This window comes from Podarcis vaucheri (assembly GCF_965113315.1).
Source record: "Podarcis vaucheri genome assembly, chromosome: 2".
NCBI classification, from domain to species: Eukaryota; Metazoa; Chordata; class Lepidosauria; order Squamata; family Lacertidae; genus Podarcis; species Podarcis vaucheri.
Genome location: NC_138760.1, coordinates 18,405,971 through 18,427,298, shown reverse-complemented (window position 1 = coordinate 18,427,298; position 21,328 = coordinate 18,405,971). Strand labels below are relative to the sequence as shown.

Here is a 21,328-nt window from a genome sequence, read left to right as displayed (position 1 = left end):
AGTTTTTGTATCCATTCTTCTTTCGTTAAGACTTCTTCTTTCCATTTTGGGGCAAATAACATTCTTGATGCTGTAGTTATGTACATATATAAATTTCTGTACAATTTATGTCAGGGGTAGGCAAACTAAAGCCCGGGGGCCAGGTGCGGCCCAGTCGCCTTCTCAGTCCAGCCCACGGATGGTCCAGGAATCAGCGCGTTTTCACATGAGTAGAAAGTGTCCTTTTATTTAAAATGCATCTCTGAGTTATTTGTGGGGCCTGCCTGTTGTTTTTACATGAGTAGAATGTGTGCTTTTGTTTAAAGTGTATCTCTGGGTTATTTGTGGTTCATAGGAATTCGTTCATTTTTTTTTTTTCAAAATACAGTGGTGCCTCGCAAGACGAAAAGAATCCGTTCTGTGATTCTCTTCATCTAGCGGTTTTTTCGTCTTGCGAAGCAAGCCCGTTGACGGATTAGCGCTATTAGCGGCTTTTAGCGGCTTATCTGCTGATCGGATCAGCTGATAAGCGGCTTAGCGGCTTAGAAAAAGGGGGGAAGGGGGGGGAAAACCCGCAGGAACTCGCAAGACATTGTCGTCTTGCGAAGCAAGCCCATAGGAAATTCGTTTTGCGAAGCACCTCCAAAACGGAAAACTCTTTCGTCTAGCGAGTTTTCCGTCTTGCGGGGCACCACTGTATAGTCCGGCCCACCACATGGTCTGAGGGACGGTGGACCGGCCCACAGCTGAGAAAGTTTGCTGACCCCTGTGCTACAAGAACGTGATGCAAGCGTTTTGTATATTTCAATTTCTTGCTATATATTTTTATCTTTATACTTGTACAGTTTAACATGCAATCTGTTAAATTATTTTAATCTGATTTAGGTAGTTCTGTCCCTATAATTCCCAAAAGAAAAGCTGCTGGGTTTTTTTACACAAAGGTTGTTTTCCTGCATCTCTTTCTTGCTGTCAGGGTCCTGAGCCTCTCCCGGAGGACGCTGTCCCTTTCGATGCTGCATCGGAAATTCCACTGGAGGAGCAGCGAGCTGAGGCCATGGTACGGATCCAGGACAGTCTACTGGCTGGCCAGGCACCTGAAGCTCTGTCCCTCTTGCGGTCAGCAAGGTAAGGAAGTGGCTTCAAGGAATGTATCCGTGTCCTTAATAGTCTGTGAAGGACTATTGATGAATCAGAGGAGCTACAATAATAGATTTGGAAGAGGCCCAAGGGCCATCTAGCCCAACCCCTTGCAAATACAGTGGTACCTCGGGTTACATACGCTTCAGGTTACAGACTCCACTAACCCAGAAATAGTACATCGGGTTAAGAACTTTGCTTCAGGATGAGAACAGAAATCGTGCTCCGGCGGCACAGCAGCAGCAGGAGTCCCCATTAGGTAAAGTGGTGCTTCAGGTTAAGAACAGTTTCAGGTTAAGAACAGACCTCCAGAACGAATTAAATACTTAACCCGAGGTACCACTGTAGATATAATGAAAAATACTCTGGAACAGTGCTCATGCGATTATGTAATCACTGTTCACTACATAATCTGTTCCAGAGTATTTTTCATTATATCTATCTATATCTTTCTACTTACGAGTGTTGAACTAATTGGCTGATTATACAAAGCTTCACAGCTTGCTCTCCGCTGGGTAAAGTCTGGCACCGTGATTTATTTAAGGACTTTCAGAGACTTCAGTTTGTTAGTTTTGATGTTTTGAATTATTCCAATAAGAGCTGTTCCGCAGTGGAACAGACTCCCAGTAGAGGTGATGGACTCTCCTCCTTGACGGTTTTAAAGCAGATGGTTGGGTGGCCAATTTGTCATGGATGCTTTAGCCGAGATTCCTGTACAGTGGTACCTTGGGTTAAGAACTTAATTCGTCCCAGAGGTCCATTCTTAATCTGAAACTGTTCTTAACCGGAAGCACCACTTTAGCTAATGGGGCCTCCTGTTGCTGCTGCGCCGCCAGAGCCCAATTTCTGTTCTTATCCTGAAGCAAAGTTCTTAACCTGAAGCACTATTTCTGGGTTAGCGGAGTGTGTAACCTGATGCCTATGTAACCCGAGGTACCACTGTAGTGATGTTTGCTGGATTATCACCCTTGTTCACAATTCTGTAGTTGCTGAAGGGGTGTGTGGGCATGTGGACTTGGTTTTGACCCAGTTCTTGATGTTGGAGTGCAGGAAGTATCAACCCTACTGTGCCCTGTCTGTTGCACACAGCTAATAACTCCCACTTTCCTTCTATTCTGTAAGGGAGGTGTGGCCAGAAGGAGATGTTTTTGGGTCGTCCTCCCTTGGCCCAGATGAAGAGACGGAGCTGCTGAGACAAATCTTCTTCGCCAGCCTGCCTCGTGAGTGTCCGTTCTCCATGAGTCAAGTAGAAAGGACAGCAACGGAGCAGGAGGGGGGGGCTCCTAAGGATCTTCCCAAGGGAAGTCCCGCCTTCCCTTACGGTGGATCCTCAAATGTCCTTACATTTGACACGTCCCTTCAAATGCACGCAGGACAAACAGCACCCGAGATCGATGAACCTGAGGAGGCAGCTGAAGAAGAGGAAGTCGCTGAGGAAGAGTTGGCGTCTGTAAACGTGTCAGAAAAGGAATTCAATTTCCTGGATTACATGAAGCGGTAAAACAGGGTTTGTTGTTTTTTGTAAGAGCTCTCCCCCCCCCATCCTTCTGTGTGCCCAGGGCGTTTCAAATGTCTTGAGGCTGTTTCCTCTGGCAATCTTGTCCATGTCATTTTTTAACACCCTTCCCCCGCCCCCAATCCATCATAAGGGCTAGAAACTTGACTTAACGAAAAGAACGAGAGACTGAACTTTAGGAAGCCGAATTCTGTGCCCATTACCACGTTTTGTGCTTCTGTGGAGGTGCAGTGTGCAAGCAGCCCTGACTATAAATATCTCGCCCTGGTCTTTACGCTATGGTTACCAGATTTTTTTCAATGAATCTGGAATCTGGGGACACTTTTTTTTTTAAAAAAAAGCTGAGTAGCAACAGGGAGTCAGTAGTGAGGGGTGGTGAGGCAAAAGACCCTGGGACTAAGCACACATGCATATTGTATAAAGGTGCAAAGCCCTTCTTTCACACCCTGTGAAACATAAATGCACAGAGGTTTTTTTAAAAAAACTGGGCAATGGCTGCCCGCCTGCGGCTCCCGAGCCTCCCCCAATCTGTCAAAACAAAGGGGGAAGGGGGCAGGAGATCTGTACTGCTGGACATCCCCGGTTTCCCTTCGGCAGCGGCAGTCAGCAGCCTGAAGTCAGCCAGAGCCAACTGCGCTACCGGGCTGCTGAGGTTGCCGCTGCCATGTTTCCCGGGGATGGATTTGCAAATCTAGGAACATTCCGGGGACAGAATTTGTCCCGGGACAGATCTGCAAATCCGGGGACGTCTGGTAACCCTACTTTACGCTGAACGTGTTTAATATCTACACCCCGGTGTGCAGCTTTGCCAGTGCCAGTGTGGTCAAGGCCTATATCCTGCTCTTCAAGAACTACCAGCAGAACAGCGCCCACACTAACCACTGCGTGGTGAAAATGTTGCACCGCATCGCCTGCGACCTCAAGATGGAGGCACTACTCTTCCAGCTTTCTGTCTTCTGCCTCTTCAACCGGCTGTTGAGTGACCCTGCTGCTGCAGCTTACAAGGTGAGGTTCACGGTAGCTGGGTTGCCCTGTGCACCATCAGAAACGTGAAGGCTACAATCCTAAATTCACCTGCTAAGGAGCAAGCCCCACTGAACACATGGGGACTTTGCTCCCAGGTAAGCATGTGTGGATTGATCTGTGAACGGGGAAATTGCAAATTCAAACAGTGCCTCTACCACCCAGATGACTGTAGCAGTCTCCATCCTCTCTACCCACAAGAGGGTGCCTTCTTGCAAGGTTGTTGTAAGAAATAATGAGAACATTGTTTTGAATGTTTTAAGGCACTATGTGTACTCGATTCCTCCCTTTTGTTTTTTAGCAGTGCCTAGCCCTTTTATCTGCACGTCGAAAAGGGAGGGGCCTTTTTACATGATCTTTTGAGAATCCTCAGGAATGCCCTTTTGGATTAATGTTTGTTTCCTTGGCAAATTGCCAAGGAAGGAATCTGACATGAGTCAGTTAAAAAAAAAAAAAAAGTTGCTTAAGTTTTATAAAGCATGCTAAGAAGAAGAAGAAAGAAAAGACAATTCCCAAATCTGCAGATTGCCCTTTTCTGCCTGCTTGAATCTGACATGTCTCCTACCTCCTCCTATGTATGCAGTATTATTAAGGAAATCTAAAATACCTACGGGACCGCCTCTCCTGGTATGTCCCACGGAGGACCTTACAGTCTTCAAATAAAAACATCTTGGAGATCCCAGGCCACACGGAGTTTAGGCGGGCCTCAACCAGAGCCAGGGCTTTTTCGGCCGTGGCCCCGATCTGGTGGAACGCTCTGTCACAAGAGACTAGGGCCCTGTGGGACTTGACATCTTTCTGCAGGGCCTGCAAGACAGAGCTGTTCCACCAGGCATTTGGCCAAGGCACAGTCTGACCCCCTCCTTTGGCAATCCTCACAGAACTCTAGCCCAATGGTTGCCATTAATCTGATTTGAATTGATTTTATAATGAAATAATTTTAGAATGTTGTATCATTTTAATGTTGTTAGCAGCTCTGAGCCCGGCTTTGGCTGGGGAGGGCGGGATATAAATAAAATTTTATTATTTTATTATTGTTATTATTTAATCATGAAATATTCCCATAGCGCTGAGCAGCAGTGACTGCTGAGCCCTGAGACTTAAAATAAATAAATACTTCTCTCCAACTCTAGGAGCTGGTGACCTTTGCCAAATACATTGTGGGCAAGTTTTTTGCACTTGCAGCCAGCAACAAGAAGGCCTATGTGGAGCTGTTGTTCTGGAAAAGCACAGCCGTGATTCGGGAGATGACTGAAGGCTATGGTTTGGCAGAGGAAGATGAAACGTGAGCTCCTGGAATATTTTTCCAGTAACTTTTAAGTTTCTGAAGGGGCATTTCCAGAAAGGAGTGGCCACTCTCTCAATATATTCCTTTTTTGTTTTGTGGAGATGGTGATCAACAAATATCTATGTGTATAAAGCAGACAATGGAACAGGAAAAAACCTCATAGGTCAAAATTACAGTACGATGCAATATAAAACTATAAAAATCCTTCCCAAAGCAGTGGCGGCAGCACATTTTGAAGACATACAACAAGTGAGGGGCCTTTTTGCCTTTAAATTGAGGGGCAGAGGGAGGTAACACAGTATTCAAGGACTTCCATGCAGGGTTGCCACATCATGGCAATGACAGGAGAGTTTCCGGCATCTTCTGCCCACTTTCCCTCATGTGCTTTTGGTGAGCAGACCTCCAGATGCACGTGGGTATTCACACGTGAAATTGAACAATCCCAGCTTCACTTTTACAATTATTCCACATCAAATACGAAGTAAGGAGAATTAAAGTTAAATCTCTTTTTATGCGGGGGGCAGGAGCACAAAAGCACACGTCAACCTTCCCATCTTAAGTATTTATTCTCTCTCCTTCTCCAAACAGCTCTAACTCCCTCAAGGCTGTTCAGTGGACTGAGGAAGACGAGGAGGAGCTGAGGGGGCTTTTCCACAAGTACAAGGAAGTGGAAGGTACCAAATGACATGGATGTGCATAGACAGCATTGCAATCTAAATACAGTGGTACCTCTGGTTGCGAATCCCGTTCGCAACCTGAAAGGAATGCAACCCGCGTCTGGGCATGCGTGGGTTGCAATTTGCCGCCTTTGCGCATGCGTGTAATGTCATTTTTGCACGTCTGCGCATGCGCAAGCGGTGAAACCCAGAAGTAACCCTTTCCGGTACTTCCGGGTTTCGCCGTGGGACGCAAAATGGAAAGATGTAACCTGAACCGAATGTACCAAGAGGTATGACTGTAGAGCAAGATTGTATATATCCACTTGTATATTTATTTGTTTATTTATTTATACATACATACATACCCCGCCCGTCTGGCTGGGCTTCCCAAGCCACTCTGGGCGGCTTCCCAAAAAATACTAAAATACTGTAATACATCAAACATTAAAAGCTTCCCTACACAGGGCTGCCTTCAGATGTCTTCTAAAAGTTTGGTAGTTATTTTCCTCTTTGACATCTGGTGGGAGGGTGTTCCACAGGGAGGGCGCCACTACCGAGAAGGCCCTCTGCCTGGTTCCCTGTAACTTGGCTTCTCGCAGCGAGGGAACCGCCAAAAGGCCCTCGGCGCTGCACCTCAGTGTCCGGGCTGAACGATGGGGGTGGAGACGCTCCTTCAGGTATACTGGGCTGAGGCCGTTTAGGGCTTTAAAGGTCCGCACCAACACCTTGAATTGTGCTCAGAAACGTACTGGGAGCCAGTGTAGGTCTTTCAAGACCGGTGTTATGTGGTCTCGGCAGCCGCTCCCAGTCACCAGTCTAGCTGCTGCGTTCTGGATTAGTTGTAGTTTCCGGGTCACCTTCAAAGGTAGCCCCACGTAGATAGGGTTGAATGCTAAATTCTACCACAAAAAGGACTTCTGGACCCAAATTTGGGGTGGGGGGGTGGGGAAGGCACTTTGAGCTGGCCCCATGATTTCAGTTTGGGATGAGTGGCAGATCCTAAATCTGAAAAGGCTAATGAAGAATAGCGGCCCATGGCAAGTAAGAATTCCCCTCGAGCCAGACAGGCAGGGAAGCTTCTGCCAAAGCTACAGGTGTGAGCAGGCAGGTGAGTAAAGTATGTAGGCCACTTCTTGATTGGGGAAAGGCTTTTGCTGCTTTATTTTTCTGGCATGAGGGTGGAGAACCTGGTCTTCCTCTTCACCGAGCCTCTCCCCTTTTCCCTTCTCCAACACCAGGTGAAGATATCCTTAACAACATCCTTGCACACCTGACCGCTCGCAACTGGACGCGCAAGCAGGTGGCCAAGCGATTGGTGCACTTGGGGCTTGCAAAGAGCCTGCGAGATTTCCCTCGGGAGAGGTAGGTCTTTGTTCAGAGGGCTGTGACCTTCCTCTGAGAGAGCCAGTGTGGTGTAGTGGTTAAGAGCGGTAATCTCGTAATCTGGTGAACCGGGTTCGCGTCTCTGCTCCTCCACATGCAGCTGCTGGGTGACCTTGGGCAAGTCACACTTCTTTGAAGTCTCTCAGCCTCACTCACCTCTCAGAGTGTCTATTGTGGGGGAGGAAGGGAAAGGGGAATGTTAGCCACTTTGAGACTCCTTCGGGTAGTGATAAAGCGGGATATCAAATCCAATCTCCTCTTCTTCTTCTCTCTGATGGGCTGCCTCGGGGCTATGGCACTCGATAACAGTTGTAGGGAAAGAGTGTGGCTTGCCTCTTCACTAATAATAATAATAATAATAATAATAATAATAATAATAAATTTTATTTATACCCCGCCCTCCCCAGCCCGGATGGCTAACAGCAGTAAAATTACAGTAAAAACGTAATGGGGGGGGGGGACCAATTTAAAATACAGGTTAAAATGCAATTTAAAATGCAGCCTCATTTTAAAAGTAGCCCATAGATCAAAACCACAAGGGGAGGGAAACATAAGGGTCAGACTGAGTCCAAACCAAAGGCCAGGCGGAACAGCTCCGTCTTGCAGGCCCTGCGGAAAGATGTCAAGTCCCGCAGGGCCCTAGGCTCTTGTGACAGAGCTTTCCACCAAGTCGGGGCCAGTACTGAAAAGGCCCTGGCCCTAGTTGAGACCAATCTAACCACCTTGCGACCTCCAAAGTGTTGTCATTTATGGACCTTAAGGTCCTCCATGGGGCATACCAGGAGAGGCGGTCCTGTAGGTATGTGGGTCCTAGGCCACATAGGGCTTTAAAGGTCAAAACCAGCACCTTAAACCTGACACACACACACTCTCTCTCTCTCTCTCTCTCTCTCTCTCTCTCTCTCTCACTCACACACACACACACACACACAAACACAAACACTTTCCATAATTCCTAGTGGATTCTGGTTGTAGGTGCAGAATTTTAAGCCCTTGTACACAAAAATCGTGATTTTTTAAAAAGAGCAAATATTGATTTTCCATTGAGTTGTTAGGCGGCATGCAGAGGCTGCCTGTGGAAGCCTCTAGAAAAGCTGCTGCACCCTTTTAAGTGCCAGGTTTTATTTTGCGAGATAATGATACGCTTGAACATTTAGATAATCTCTTTTAGGGCACACAATCTGAATGTCCTTCACTCACGTTTTAAGCGAAACAAATTGGGGCATCCCGTGGCGTTGTTCCCATCCTAAATATTTGTACCTGCATATCAGAATTGTCCTTCCCGATAATGCAAATTTTATGGTGAAAATGTACTGTATTTTGTGACGTGTGTAAAGCATCAAAGAAACACATTTGCTTATGTGCTGAATAGTCTGTAACCTGAAGCATCTGTAACCCGAGGTGCCACTGTACCGTATTTTTCCGTCTATAAGACACCCCCATGTATAAGATGCCCCCTATTTTGGGGGACTCAGATTTAAGAAAATCCATCCTCGGCGCTATCTGTGTATAAAACGCCCCCTAATTTTGGACATTATTTTTTAGGGGGGGGAAACCTAGTCTTATACACGGGAAAATACGGTATATAAATAAAATCTTGTGCAGTGCAACTTTACAGAATTTGCACAGTCCTGCCCTTTTCCCTCGTGTAATTCAGTCCATGCAGGCTTCTTACTGGAGAACCTTGTCCTTTTTCTTTCTTATTCTCCTTGCTGCACCTTATAGTTTCACCCCCTTGCTTGCTGGGAAATGTTGAGGCGTGGCAGGGAGTGCCATAGTTGCTATTGTACGCTTTCTTCGACAGGAAGGGGACGCGCATTGCATTGTGGACAGAAGATCAGGAGCTGGAACTTCAACGCCTCTTTGAGGAGTTCCGGGACACAGATGGTGAGGGTCTGCCTGGCTGGAGGGCCCTGAGTTTGCAACCACAAAAGGGATGCCTGCTCTTGTAGAGGGGGCGGAGCTTAATACCTTCTAAGCCAGGGGTGGGGGACTCCGTGGCCCTCCCATATTTTGTCCGACTGCAACTCCCGTCAGCCCCAGCCAGCAAGGCCACTGATGATGGGAATTCCTTCCTCCTTAAAGCCACACGCACAGACTTCTTAGGTGCCCAGTTTGCTCCAGTGCTGGGGTTATTTTTCCAGCAAACCTCCAATAACCAGGGTTATTAACCCCCTTCACCCACCTCTGCTTTCCCCCCATCCCTCCCCAACTCCAGGATAATATTATGTGCAACACTTAAACCAGAGCTTTCCAAACGGTGTGTTGTGACACATTAGTGTATCGGCCTGCAGTGTGTCACATGATAGTGTCTGTTACCATATTTTTTGCTCTATAAGACTCACTTTTTTAAAAATAAATATTTTATTAGGTTTTAACAATAGAAAAAAGCAGAAAAAATACAAAGACAGAGAAAATACAAAGTCACAAAATACATATTACACAATACAAAAATACAGACATTAAACACAAAAGTACAAGTTGCAAAATACAAAAATACATACATTAAACGCCTGCAGCGTGTCACATGATAGTGTCTGTTACCATATTTTTTGCTCTATAAGACTCACTTTTTCCCTCCAAAAAAGTAAGGGGAAATGTGTGTGCGTCTTATGGAGTGAATGCAGGCTGTGCAGCTATGACAGAAGCCAGAACAGCAAGAGGGATTGTTGCTTTCACTGCGCAGCGATCCCTCTTGCTGTTCTGGCTTCTGAGATTCAGAATATTTTTTTTCTTGTTTTGCTCCTCCAAAAGCTAGGTGCATCTTGTGGTCTGGTGTGTCTTATAGAGCAAAAAATATGGTAGCTAGCGGTTAGTTTAACCTCTGGTTTGCTAGTAAAATGGAATTACTGTGTCGCAAAATGATGCATATGTAAAAAGTATGTCATCAACGTGAAAAGTTTGGGAAGCTCTGACTTAAGCAGTAATATATGTACGTTTAAGGGACACGGGTGGCGCTGTGGTCTAAACCAGTGTTTCCCAAACTTTTTGGGCAACGGCACACCTGTTTACTGAAAAAAAATCTCGCGGCACACCACCATTAAAGCCCCGCCCCGTGACGTCAGTGCGCAGCGTCACGCCGGGAGGGACGCACGAAAGTGAAAGTTTTTTCCCTCCCCCTTGCCGGGGAACCTCCAAGCTTTGGGGGTGGGAGGAGGCAGCAGAGCAAGGGACTGAGGGACGGCGGCAACTGAGGCGGCGGCGGCTGTTGTGGTGGTGGCGGCGATAGCGGGCGGAGGAGGGGGCGGCGGCGGTGGGGCTTGAGGAGCCGTTGCCGGGAGTTGCTGCTGCTGTTGTTGCTGCTGCTGCCCGGACATGCCGGCCTCCTCCGCTGTCTCGCGCTCCTCCCTTTTGCGCCGCTCCTCCCTTTTGCCCCGCCGCTCGGCACCACCACCGTGGAGCCGCCCCCGGCTCGACGCGGATCCTCGCCGCCGCCGCCTCTCACCGCCCGACTCGCCCGCCTCCCTCCCACGGCACACCAGCCAATGTCTCACGGCACACTAGTGTGCCGCGGAACACCGGTTGGGAAACACTGGTCTAAACCACTGAGCCTCTTGGGCTTGCCGATCAGAAGGTTGGCGGTTCGAATCCCTACAACGGAGTGAGCTCCCGTTGCTCAGTCCCAGCTCCTGCCAACCTAGCAGTTCGAAAGCACACCAAAAAGTGCAAGTAGATAAATGGGTAGCACTCCGACGGGAAGGTAAACGGCGTTTCCGTGCACTGCTCTGGTTTCTGTTGTGCCAGACGCAGCTTAGTCATGCTGGCCACATGACCCGGAAAAACTGTCTGCGGACAAACACCAGCTCCCTCGGACTGTAAAGCGAGATGAGCGCCGCAACCCCAGAGTCGTCTGCAACTAGACTTAACTGTCAGGGGTCCTTGTCCTTTACCTTTTTATATACAGTGGTACTTCGGGTTAAGTACTTAATTCGTTCCGGAGGTCTGTACTTAACCTGAAACTGTTCTTAACCTGAAGCACCACTTTAGCTATTGGGGCCTCCTGCTGCTGCTGCTGCCGCTGCGCCGCCAGAATACGATTTCTGTTCTCATCCTGAAGCAAAGTTCTTAACCTGAAGCACTATTTCTGGGTTAGTGGAGTCTGTAACCTGAAGCGTCTGTAACCTGAGGTACCCCTGTATACATTTGGCATTTCATGTATGGGGGTTTTAACAGAGATGACGCCAGAATGGTCTCTGAGAAGAATGATGCGCTCAGCATCCTCATAGCCGTGTTATGTGGGGACACAAAGAAGTGAGGGAGAACCATTCCTTCTTGGGAGCGAGCGCAGAGTGAGTCCTTCCTTGGTTTCTCCCTCTCTGCAGATATCCTGGCCAATGTGATGAGGCATATCACCGCTAAGCGTTCCAAGGCCCGCGTTACCGAAAAGCTGCTCAGCATGGGGCTGGTGTCCGACCGAAAGGAGCTCTACAAGAGACGCAGGCGCAAACCTGGCTCCCTTGCTGCGGTATGGCACCCGCCTTCTGTTCTGTTCGTTCTTTTCTCCTGCATGCGGGCGAGTGATAAAATGCTTGTGTGAATGTGTGTGGGTACCTCGGCATCATTGGACAGGTTATTATTATTATTATTATTTTATTAAATTTATTGAATTTAAAGCCCTAAACGGCCTCGGCCCAGTATACCTGAAGGAGCGTCTCCACCCCCATCGTTCTCCCCGGACGCTGAGGTCCAGCGCCGAGGGCCTTCTGGCGGTTCCCTCATTGCGAGAAGCAAAGCTACAGGGAACCAGGCAGAGGGCCTTCTCGGTAGTGGCGCCCGCCCTGTGGAACGCCCTCCCACCAGATGTCAAAGAGAAAAACAACTACCTGACATTCAGAAGACATCTTAAGGCAGCCCTGTTCAGGGAAGTTTTTAATGTGTGACATCTTAGTGTATTTTTAATCTTTGTTGGAAGCTGCCCAGAGTGGCTGGGGAAACCCAGCCAGATGGGCGGGGTACAAATAATAAATTATTATTATTATTATTATTATTATTATTATTATTATTATTATTATTATTTATTTACTGCCCTATACAGTGGAACCTCTACTCACGTACGGAATCCGTTCCGGAGGTCCGTTCATGAGTCACTCAGGGTCACTGGTAGAAGCGCCATTCTGTGCGTGCGCATTCGACGGTGGTGCCGTTCTGCGCATGCGCGAATCGTGGCAAACCTGGTATTTACTTCCAGGTTTGCCGCGGCCGCGAATAGAACTGTTTGCGAGTAGGGGCGGTAGTAAGTCGAGGTGCTACTGTACTGGGGGTCTCAGGGCAGTTCACAGAATAAAATTGAGATGTAAAACTGCAAAATACATAATAAAAATAAAAACAACCCAGTAGCCCCCCCGCAAAAAAAAAAAATTCTAAAAGGGCATAGGATGTAAATCAACCAAAGGCCTGGTTAAAAAGGAACGTTTTTGCCTGGCACCTAAAGGTGTATAATGAAGGTGCCAGGCGAACTTCCCTGGGGAGAGCATTCCACAGACAGGGAGCCACTGCAGAGAAGGCCCCGTTCTTGTGTTGCCACCCTCTGGACCTCTTGAGGAGGAGGCACACGAAGAAGGGCCTTAGAAGATGATCTCAGGGTCTGGGTAGGTTCACATGGAAAGAGGCGGTCCTTGAGGTATTGCGCTCCTGAGCCATTTAACCAGCCGTCTTGGGCTGGTTGGCTCCCTTTTCTCCTCCAGCGACTTCAAGACAGGCCTTGCTGGGATTGTTACCTTTGGGTTTACCTGTGGGGAATGGTTTGATTTTATTTCTGCCTAGCGTTTGTGTTGGTAGTTGGAGGAGGAAAATGCCTCTTGTTAACTATGACCCCCGTAGCGAGCTATCTTCTTTTTCCTTTCAGAACAAAGACATGTTCCCCAAGGACTTCGCAATACCTGACCTGGACGAGGCTGAGGAAGATGATGAAGAGGAGGAGGAGGAAGAGGAAGATGACTTGGATAGCGAGGAAGAGGGGGAGTCAGCCTGGAAGGATGGTGGCCATGATGTGGGGAACAGGCCGTTGGGTGGGCAGCCTAACAAGAAGGGTGGAACTGCCTCAGATAGGAACTGCCAGGAGCTTGTACGATGCCTGAGGCAGGAAGGTGAGAGCCTGGTGGCAAGAGAAGGAATTGCGGCATGATGCGGCGCGGCTCACATGGTGGTTTGGGGGGCAGGCAATAATTACTATTTATTATATCCTGCCCATCTGGCTGGTTTTTCCCAGCCACTCTGAGCGGCTCCCAACAGAATATTAAAAACACGATAAACAAACATTAAAAACTTCCTCAAACAAGGCTGCCTTCAGATGTCTTCTAAAAGTCAGATAGTTGTTTATTTCCTTGACATCTGATGGGAGGGTGCCACCACCAAGAAGGCCCTCTGCCTGTTTCCCTGTAACCTCACTTCTCACAGTGAGGGAACTCCCAAAAGGCCCTCGGAGCTGGACCTCAGTGTCCAGGCTGAACGATGAGGGTGAAGATGCTCCTTCAGGTATACTGGGCCGAGGCCATTTAGGGCTTTAAAGGTCAGCACCAACACTTTGAATTCTGTTCAGTCCTTCCCCTCCCTCCCTCTGCTGGGAAACCCTCAAAATGTCTGCTGCAAAACCTCCGGGAGGTTCTTGGGAGCCTACACAGTTCAGGAAGTTCCTGGCCTGGCCTCTTAGGCATTTGCCATCAAACTGCATGACTTTGCGTGAACCTTTCGAGATGCCCATTGCTCCCCTGCGACCACATTGGGAAGCTGCAAGAGGCTTCCAGGGAATTTTAGGATTGCCCGGAATACCTTTCTGAACGGTACCTAGATTTGGGGATCAGCTTTGGGGCAATCTTTGGAGTGTGGAGAGAGCAAGAACGTAGTAGTTGGTGTAGTGGTGAAGGGCCCGGGAGGGCAGGTTTCAAACCCCCACTTGGCCATAGCTCACTGCGTGGCCTTGGCCCAGCCACTGCCTCTTAGCCTAAAACCTACCTCAGTGTTGTTTTGGGGGTTGAGTGAGGAGGTGGAGAACCATGTATGCCACCATTTTGGAGGAAAAGGTGGGATATACAGTGGTGCCTCGCAAGACGAAAAGAATCCATTCCGTGATTCTCTTCGTCTAGCGGTTTTTTCGTCTTGCGAAGCAAGCCCATTGAAGGATTAGAGGATTAGCGCTTTTAGCGGTTTATCAGCTTATCGGATCAGCTGATAAGCGTCTTAGCGGCTTAGAAAAAGGGGGGGAACCCCGCAGGAACTCGCAAGACATTTTCATCTTGCGAAGCAAGCCCATAGGAGATTTGTTTTGCGAAGCACCTCCAAAACAGAAAACTCTCGTCTAGCGAGTTTTCCGTCTTGCGAGGCATTCGTCTTGCGGGGCACCACTGTACCTCAGGTTAAGTACTTAATTTGTTCCGGAGGTCCGTACTTAACCTGAAACTGTTCTTAACCTGAAGCACCACTTTAGCTAATGGGGCCTCCTGCTGCCGACGCGCCACCACTGCACGGTTTCTGTTCTCATCCTGAAGCAAAGTTCTTAACCTGAAACACTATTTCTGGGTTAGCAGAGCCTGTAACCTGAAGCGTATGTAACCTGAAGCGTATGTAACCCGAGGTACCACTGTTGTACCTTCCCCCCATTCTTCTCTGTTTACCCACACAGTATTTGGGCCTAGGATGGCAGAATGGACTTTGTGCCGCTTCAGGTGGGAAGTACAAATTTTGTTCAATTCGCCAGGACATCCCATGCCAATAACAGGACGAATCTCCAGCCCAGCCTGCTGTGCTGATTTAAACACAATAATAGAGGAATTTGAGCATTGCAGGGGGCAGGGAGCATTTTAAAACACTGATTTCACTGACCTATCCAGTCTTTTACCACCTCGCCCTTTTCACACGTATCGGAGAAGCCTGGTCTACCCAATAACACTGGGCCTTTCCTAAAGTTATCAAGAGAAGGAGCCCCTTCATCTTTCCACCCACTTTTGTCTTTGTAGGTCTGTCCGGCCCTCTGCTATGGCTCCAGAACTGCCTGAACCGGACAGCTTCTGACCGAGAAGAGGATGGTAAATACAGGGAGAATGTTGCAGATTCCTGTTTGCTTGCAGGGGCGGGGAGAGGTTGAGGAAGAGATTTAATATTTCCCTTCTGCTGCTCTCAGCCTCCTCTGGAGGAACGATGTGGGAGCCAGCTAGCTACCGTATTTTTTGTCCCATAGGACGCTCCGTCCCATAGGACGCACCTAGTTTTTTTGGGGGGAAATAAAGGGGGGGGAAATCCCTTTATTCCCCCCCCCCAAAAGCAGGTCGGGGAAACAGAACCAGGTCGAGGAACAGCGGGATGGCGGCGCTGCGCCTCCCTGCTGTCCCCCGAGCTTGTGGGGCTGGCCGATGTCTGCCTGGCGCGGGGGGTGCTCTGCTTCAGGGCGCCCCTCGCTCTGGGCGGCAGGCTGCTATCCGCAGCGTGGGGAGCCCTGCGGGGAACTCCTGCAAGGCTCCACACGCTGCGGATGTCTGCCTGGCGCGGGGGGCGCTCTGCTTCAGGGCGCCCCTCGCGCTGGGCGGCAGGCTGCTATCCGCAGCCTAGACATCCCTGCCGGACCTCCCACAGGGCTGCCTAGGCTGCAGATGTCTTCCTGAAGCCTGGAGAGCGAGAGGGGTCGGTGCGCACCAACCCCTCTCGCTCTCCAAGCTTCAGCAAAAGCCTGCATTCGCCCCATAGGACGCACCCACATTTCCCCTTCATTTTTAGAGGGGAAAAAGTGTGTCCTATAGGGCGAAAAATACGGTATATGTCACCTCTACTCCAAACTTCATTTAAGCCAGGCTCCTTGAGGTGCAGCAAGACCAGTCCAATAAACTTTTATAGTTAGTTAACTTTCACCTTACTTTGTATTTCTGTACTTAACCTAGGTGATTTATTTATTTTGTAGTACTGAATTTGTTCTGCGTTTGTGAAGCTGTTGATTTGTCATTTTATTTTGCTAACACTCCTCTGTATTTTGCATATTTGTTTTCTCCTACGCTCTGCGTTTTAATGTTTCCGTAGATTTGGAAGGGGACCGCAAGGGTCATCTAGTCCAACCCCCCACCGTGCAAGAATCTTTTGCCCAATGTGGGGTTTGAACCCACGACCCTGAAATTAACTTTGTCTCATGCCCTACTGATGGAGCTCTCCCTTCATTTCAAGCTGCTTTGGGCACACCTCATTGTGGGAAAGCAGCATATAAACTCGAATCAATCTGGGTTGTCTAATAAGGAAGACAAAGGCTCAAGAGCCAAATATCCACCAGGATGTTGTAGACAAGAATACTATACTGCTCTTTCCCATATGGCTCTAGAATTAAGCTTGATAGATTCCTGTTTCACCAGGATGTTCCCAGCCAGTCCCTTTGGTGCCACTGTCTGAAGAGAATGAGGATGCCATGGAACACAAGCGCTTCCAGAAGCTTCTGCGTAAAGTAGGGATTCGAGCCCCAGCCAGTGAACAGGTAATTGTTTTGCTAGAGGATATAAAGGTAAAGGGGGACGCGGGTGGCGCTGTGGGTTAAACCACAGACCCTAGGGCTTGCCGATCAGAAGGTTGGCAGTTTGAATCCCATGACGGAGTGAGCTCCCATTGCTCGGTCCCAGCTCCTGCCAACCTAGCAGTTCGAAAGCATGTCAAAGTGCAAGTAGATAAATAGGTACCACTCCGGCGGGAAGGTAAACAGCGTTTCCATGCTCTGCTCTGGTTTGCCAGAAGTGCTTTACTCATGCTGGCCACATAACCTGGAAAGCTGTCTGTGAACAAATGCCGGTTCCCTTGGCCTGAAAGCGAGATGAAAGCGCCGCAACCCCAGAGTCGGTCATGACTGGACCTAATGGTCAGGGGTCCATTTACCTTTACCTTTATAAAGGTAAAGGACCCCTGGACGGTTAAGTCTTGTCAGAGGCAACTCTGGGGTTGCAGTGCTCATCTCGCTTTACTGGCCGAGGGAGCCAGCGTTTGTTCACAGACAGCTTTCCGGGTCATGTGGCCAGCGTGACTAAACCGCTTCTGGCGCAATGGGACACAGTGATGGAAACCAGAGTGCACGGAAACGCCGTTTACCTTCCCGCCACAGCAGTACCTATTTATCTACTTGCACTGGTGTTCTTTTGAACTGCTAGGTTGGCAGGAGCTGCAACAGTGGGAGCTCACTCTCATCATAGGGATTTGAACCGCCGACCTTCTGATTGGCAAGCCCAAGAGGCTCAGTGGTTTAGACCACAGCGCCACCCGCATCCCATAAAGGATATGGAAGGAGAGTGGGTTTGTGAGTGTAAAACATTTTTTAAGGAACGGGCCTTTTTTGTAATACAGAGGTACCTTGGTTTACAAACTTAATCCGTTCCAGAAGTCTGTTCTTAAACCAAAGCGTTCTTAAACCAAGGCGTGCTTTCCCATAGCAGCAGGGGACTCAATTTACAAATGGAACACACTCAGCAGGCGGCTTCCAACAATAGATTAAAAATACATTAAAACATCAGTCATTAAAAACTTCCCTAAAGAGGGCTGCCAGATATGTTCCTCCTTTTCCTGCCTTAACTGAAGCTGGGTTTCTGTGAGCTTAGCTATTTCCTGCTTAGAATAAGACAGCCGAGTGTCACTCCTAGGTTAAAGTGACCCAGAAGAACTTGGAACGCATCCAAGATCCTAAGTTAACACATGTTAAAAAGTATGAGCTCCAGGAATGTTTGGTACAGTCCCACACCAAAAAAAATTCTCTATTTAGCCCTGTTCATCATTTGTGGTTTTTCCTGCTTTGTACAGTGGTACCTCGGGTTAAGTACTTAATTCGTTCCGGAGGTCCGTTCTTAACCTGAAACTGTTCTTAACCTGAAGCACCACTTTAGCTAATGGGGCCTCCTGCTGCTGCCGTGCCGCCGGAGCACGATTTCTCTTCTTATCCTGAAGCAAAGTTCTTAACGTGAAGCACTATTTCTGGGTTAGTGGAATCTAACCTGAAGCGTATGTAACCCGAAGTACCACTGTATGTACATTTTTGGAGATGACTGAGGAAAAAGTGTTGAAAGAAGTGGGAGAAATATAAATATTCAGGAAAGATGAGCAAAAGCATTCCCAAATGCTCCTAAACAAAGACGAAAGTACTTCAGTCTCATCAGCCACAGTTATGTGTTAGGTTTGTGGCTTTGGTGGAACAGCAGCTTGTATTCCTCTATTGGCTCTCGCTCTGTCTGCAGAAATATTCCAGCATTTGTGCTCTGTTGCAACGTGAACCATTCAGTTGGCTCTTTGTAATCTTGCCTTTCATACAATCATAGAAGATAAGATAATTTAATTTAATGAATAATGTGGTGTTCCGCCCGCCCCCCCTGCATTTATTTCGTAAAGGTTTGCCTTTCTATCTTGGTATCTGTCCTTTCTCCTTTTTTGACTATGTTGAAGTGTTTTGTCCCAATGATTTATGACCAGATCAGGTTTGGATTATGTCCTCCTGTTTGCCCAAGGCCTTCTTGCGAAACAGAATTTTCCCTCCCTCCCTCTCTCCCTGCATAGTGTCGCCTCCACACATTGCGTCTGCTTTGGAGCCGGTAGATGAACCCCTAGAACAGATTTTTTTTTTGGGGGGGGGGAGAGTCACACATGAAGAGGATAAGTTCCATTGCACAAGTGGAACTGCTTGCACGATTGAAACAACTTCGTTGCGTACAACCCTTTGGTTTAAATCCAGGCTGGCGCAACAGTCCTTGAGCTCTGCTGCTACTACTACTACTACTACTAATAATAATAATAATAATAATTTTTATTTATACCCCACCCTCCCCAGCCAAGGCCGGGCTCAGAGCGGCTAACAAGCAATAATAAAAACAAGTTGAATGAATACAACTTAAAAACAAGGTTAAAATAGAACAATTAAAATATTGAAACGTTAAAATATTAAAATGCAGCCTCATCACAGGAGGAGAAAAAACTCTGTCTTACAGGCCCTGCGGAAAGAAATCAGATCCTGCTGGGCCCTGGTCTCATGAGGCAGAGCGTTCCACCAGGCCGGAGCCAGAGTTGAAAAGGCCCTGGCTCTGGTTGAGGCTAATCTAACTTCCTTAGGGCCCGGGACCACTAGGGTGTTGCTATTTATGGACCTTGAGGCTCTCCGTGGGGCATACCGGGAGAGGCGGTCCCATAGGTACGAGGGTCCTAGGCCGTGAAGGGCTTTAAAGGTCAAAACCAGCACCTTAAATCTGACCCTGTACTCCACCGGGAGCCAGTGCAGCTGGAAAAGCACTGGGTGAATATGCTCCCATGGCAGAGACCCCGTGAGGAGCCTCGCTGCAGCATTCTGCACCCGCTGGAGTTTCTGGGACAGCTTCAAGGGCAGCCCCACATAGAGCGAATTGCAGTAGTCAAGCCTGGAGGTGACCGTCGCATCGATCACTGTGGCCAGGTTGGGGCGGGAAAGGTAAGGGACCAACTGCTTGATGCGGCGAAGGTGGAAAAATGTCGCCTTGGCTGTTGCTGTAACCTGCACCTCCATGGAAAGGGAGGCGTCAAGAATTACACCCAAACTCTTAACGGAAGGCAATGGCACTAATTGGGCCCCCGCAAGAGAAGGGAGTTGGTCTCTCATCCCCATGCCCTCCCGACCCAGCCATAGGACCTCTACTTAGCTCTGCTGGGAACAAGAAGCTTCCAAGAAGGAGCCAACAGCAGAAGCAAACAGTGCCTTCTTGTAACCAGGAGCTAACAGCATGTATTTACCTTCTTTACTTCCTACAGGAATCTTTCTGGCGCATCCCAGCCAAACTCAGCCCAGAGCAACTACGACAAGCAGCTGCTTCCATTGCCTCTAAAGAAGTGGAGGGGGAGACCAAAGAGCAAGTAGCCGGTAGGTGTATGGAAAGGGAAACACACTGAAGCAACCCTGCCTGTTGAAAAGGCATGTCACTCCCTTGTTCCAGCAGCGCCACTGGCTGCCAGTCTATTCTGGGCATGCACAATTCAAAGTGCTGGGTACAACCTATGAAGACCCATATGGCTTAGTTACAGGTAGGTAGCCATGTTGGTCTGCCGTAGTCGAAACAAAATAAAATTTAAATAAATAAATCCTTCCTTCCAGTAGCACCTTAGAGACCAACTAAGTTAGTTACAGTGGTACCTCGGGTTAAGAACTAAATTCGTTATGGAGGTCTGTTCTTAACCTGAAACTGTTCTTAACCTGAAGCACCACTTTAGCTAATGGGGCCTCCTGATGCTGCTGCCGCACCGCTGCTGCGCAATTTCCGTTCTCATCCTGAAGCAAAGTTCTTAACCCAAGGTACTATGTCTGGGTTAGCGGAGTCTGTAACCTGAAGCGTCTGTAACCCAAGGTGCCACTGTCTTGGTATGAGCACACGAAAGCTGGTCTCTGACTTGGTTGGTCTCTAAGGTGCTACTGGAAGGATTTGTTTTGTTTTGTTTTGTTTTGTTTCGACGTATGGCTTAGGTCCAGGCTATTTGGGAAGCCATATTCCCTCATACAAACCTACTTGGGTTTTGAGATCAGGAACTAAAAAATGCAGAATGAATGAATTGGAAGCTCAGTTGCTCCTAGGCCCTCTGAAGGTCCCATTCCCCTTGCCAGATAGACCTTTCACGTCCCTCAGAACCTCCATTGTTTGTCATCTGTAGATCTGAACCTGCAGCCTCAGAATTTCAGAATGTGTTTGTGAGCAGTCCATGACATCACAGAAGCTCAGCCAATGAACACGCAGAGACAGAAAGCAGTTCTAGCGTGTGTGTGTGTGTGTGTGTGTGTGTGTGTGTGTATATATATATATATATATATATATATATATATATGCAGGTTTTGGTGTCTTCGGGTGTCTTCCCGTGTAAGAGTCGGGGTGTCTGTGCGACGTTTCGACGAGGTCTCACTCGTCATCTTCAGGTTGGTGCTTTCGGCTTCTTGTTACTGGAACAGAGCAGAGTCTGGTGTTTGAGTTCCTATAAATACTGTTGAGGGGTGTGGTGTATAGCCTCCAACGTTCTGGGCAAAGAGGAAGTTCCTAGATTAGTGTGCCTTTTCTTCTTTTGTTCCTTAATTACTTGAGGGATATCTTGGGTGATTTCATGAGTGATATTCAGAATATCACTGGGTGGGTCATTAAGTGTAGATTAGTTGCTAAAGCTTTCGTGTCTTGACCTCTTGAGCTTGTGAAGAGTTTTTCTGAGAAGATGGCTGTGCTGCATTTAGTTGTGCTCTGGCTTGGCTTCGTGTATAGGGGCGAGCTATGGTTTTGTGCCTTGTGCCAGCCAGATCTGTGTAGGGATTGCAGGGGGGTGCAGCATCCGGAGGTGCCACTATAGTTTGGCTACTGGATGGAGTCTGTAATATGTCTGTGGAGAGGGTCTGGGTTTGGGTCTGGT

At 48.3% G+C, this 21,328-nt stretch overlaps 1 protein-coding gene and 1 long non-coding RNA gene across 3 annotated transcripts in view; one reads left to right on the top strand and one right to left on the bottom strand.

Moving 5' to 3' along the window:
- The window catches only part of LOC309526726, a 168,371-nt gene that overhangs the window by 15,504 nt on the left and 131,539 nt on the right, over window positions 1–21,328 (bottom strand). The gene's annotated exons all lie outside the window — the stretch shown is intronic.
- The window catches only part of TIMELESS (timeless circadian regulator), a 72,860-nt gene that overhangs the window by 40,498 nt on the left and 11,034 nt on the right, over window positions 1–21,328 (top strand). For both annotated transcript variants that reach the window (XM_082212378.1, XM_082212379.1), the window contains exons 15-27: window positions 953–1,104; window positions 2,239–2,336; window positions 2,490–2,613; window positions 3,436–3,637; window positions 4,789–4,940; window positions 5,532–5,617; window positions 6,841–6,964; window positions 8,790–8,872; window positions 11,308–11,450; window positions 12,831–13,071; window positions 14,938–15,006; window positions 16,312–16,430; window positions 19,700–19,808. In XM_082212378.1, the coding sequence (XP_082068504.1) occupies window positions 953–1,104; window positions 2,239–2,336; window positions 2,490–2,613; window positions 3,436–3,637; window positions 4,789–4,940; window positions 5,532–5,617; window positions 6,841–6,964; window positions 8,790–8,872; window positions 11,308–11,450; window positions 12,831–13,071; window positions 14,938–15,006; window positions 16,312–16,430; window positions 19,700–19,808 (1,702 nt within the window). The remainder of the gene's footprint in view (window positions 1–952; window positions 1,105–2,238; window positions 2,337–2,489; window positions 2,614–3,435; window positions 3,638–4,788; window positions 4,941–5,531; window positions 5,618–6,840; window positions 6,965–8,789; window positions 8,873–11,307; window positions 11,451–12,830; window positions 13,072–14,937; window positions 15,007–16,311; window positions 16,431–19,699; window positions 19,809–21,328) is intronic.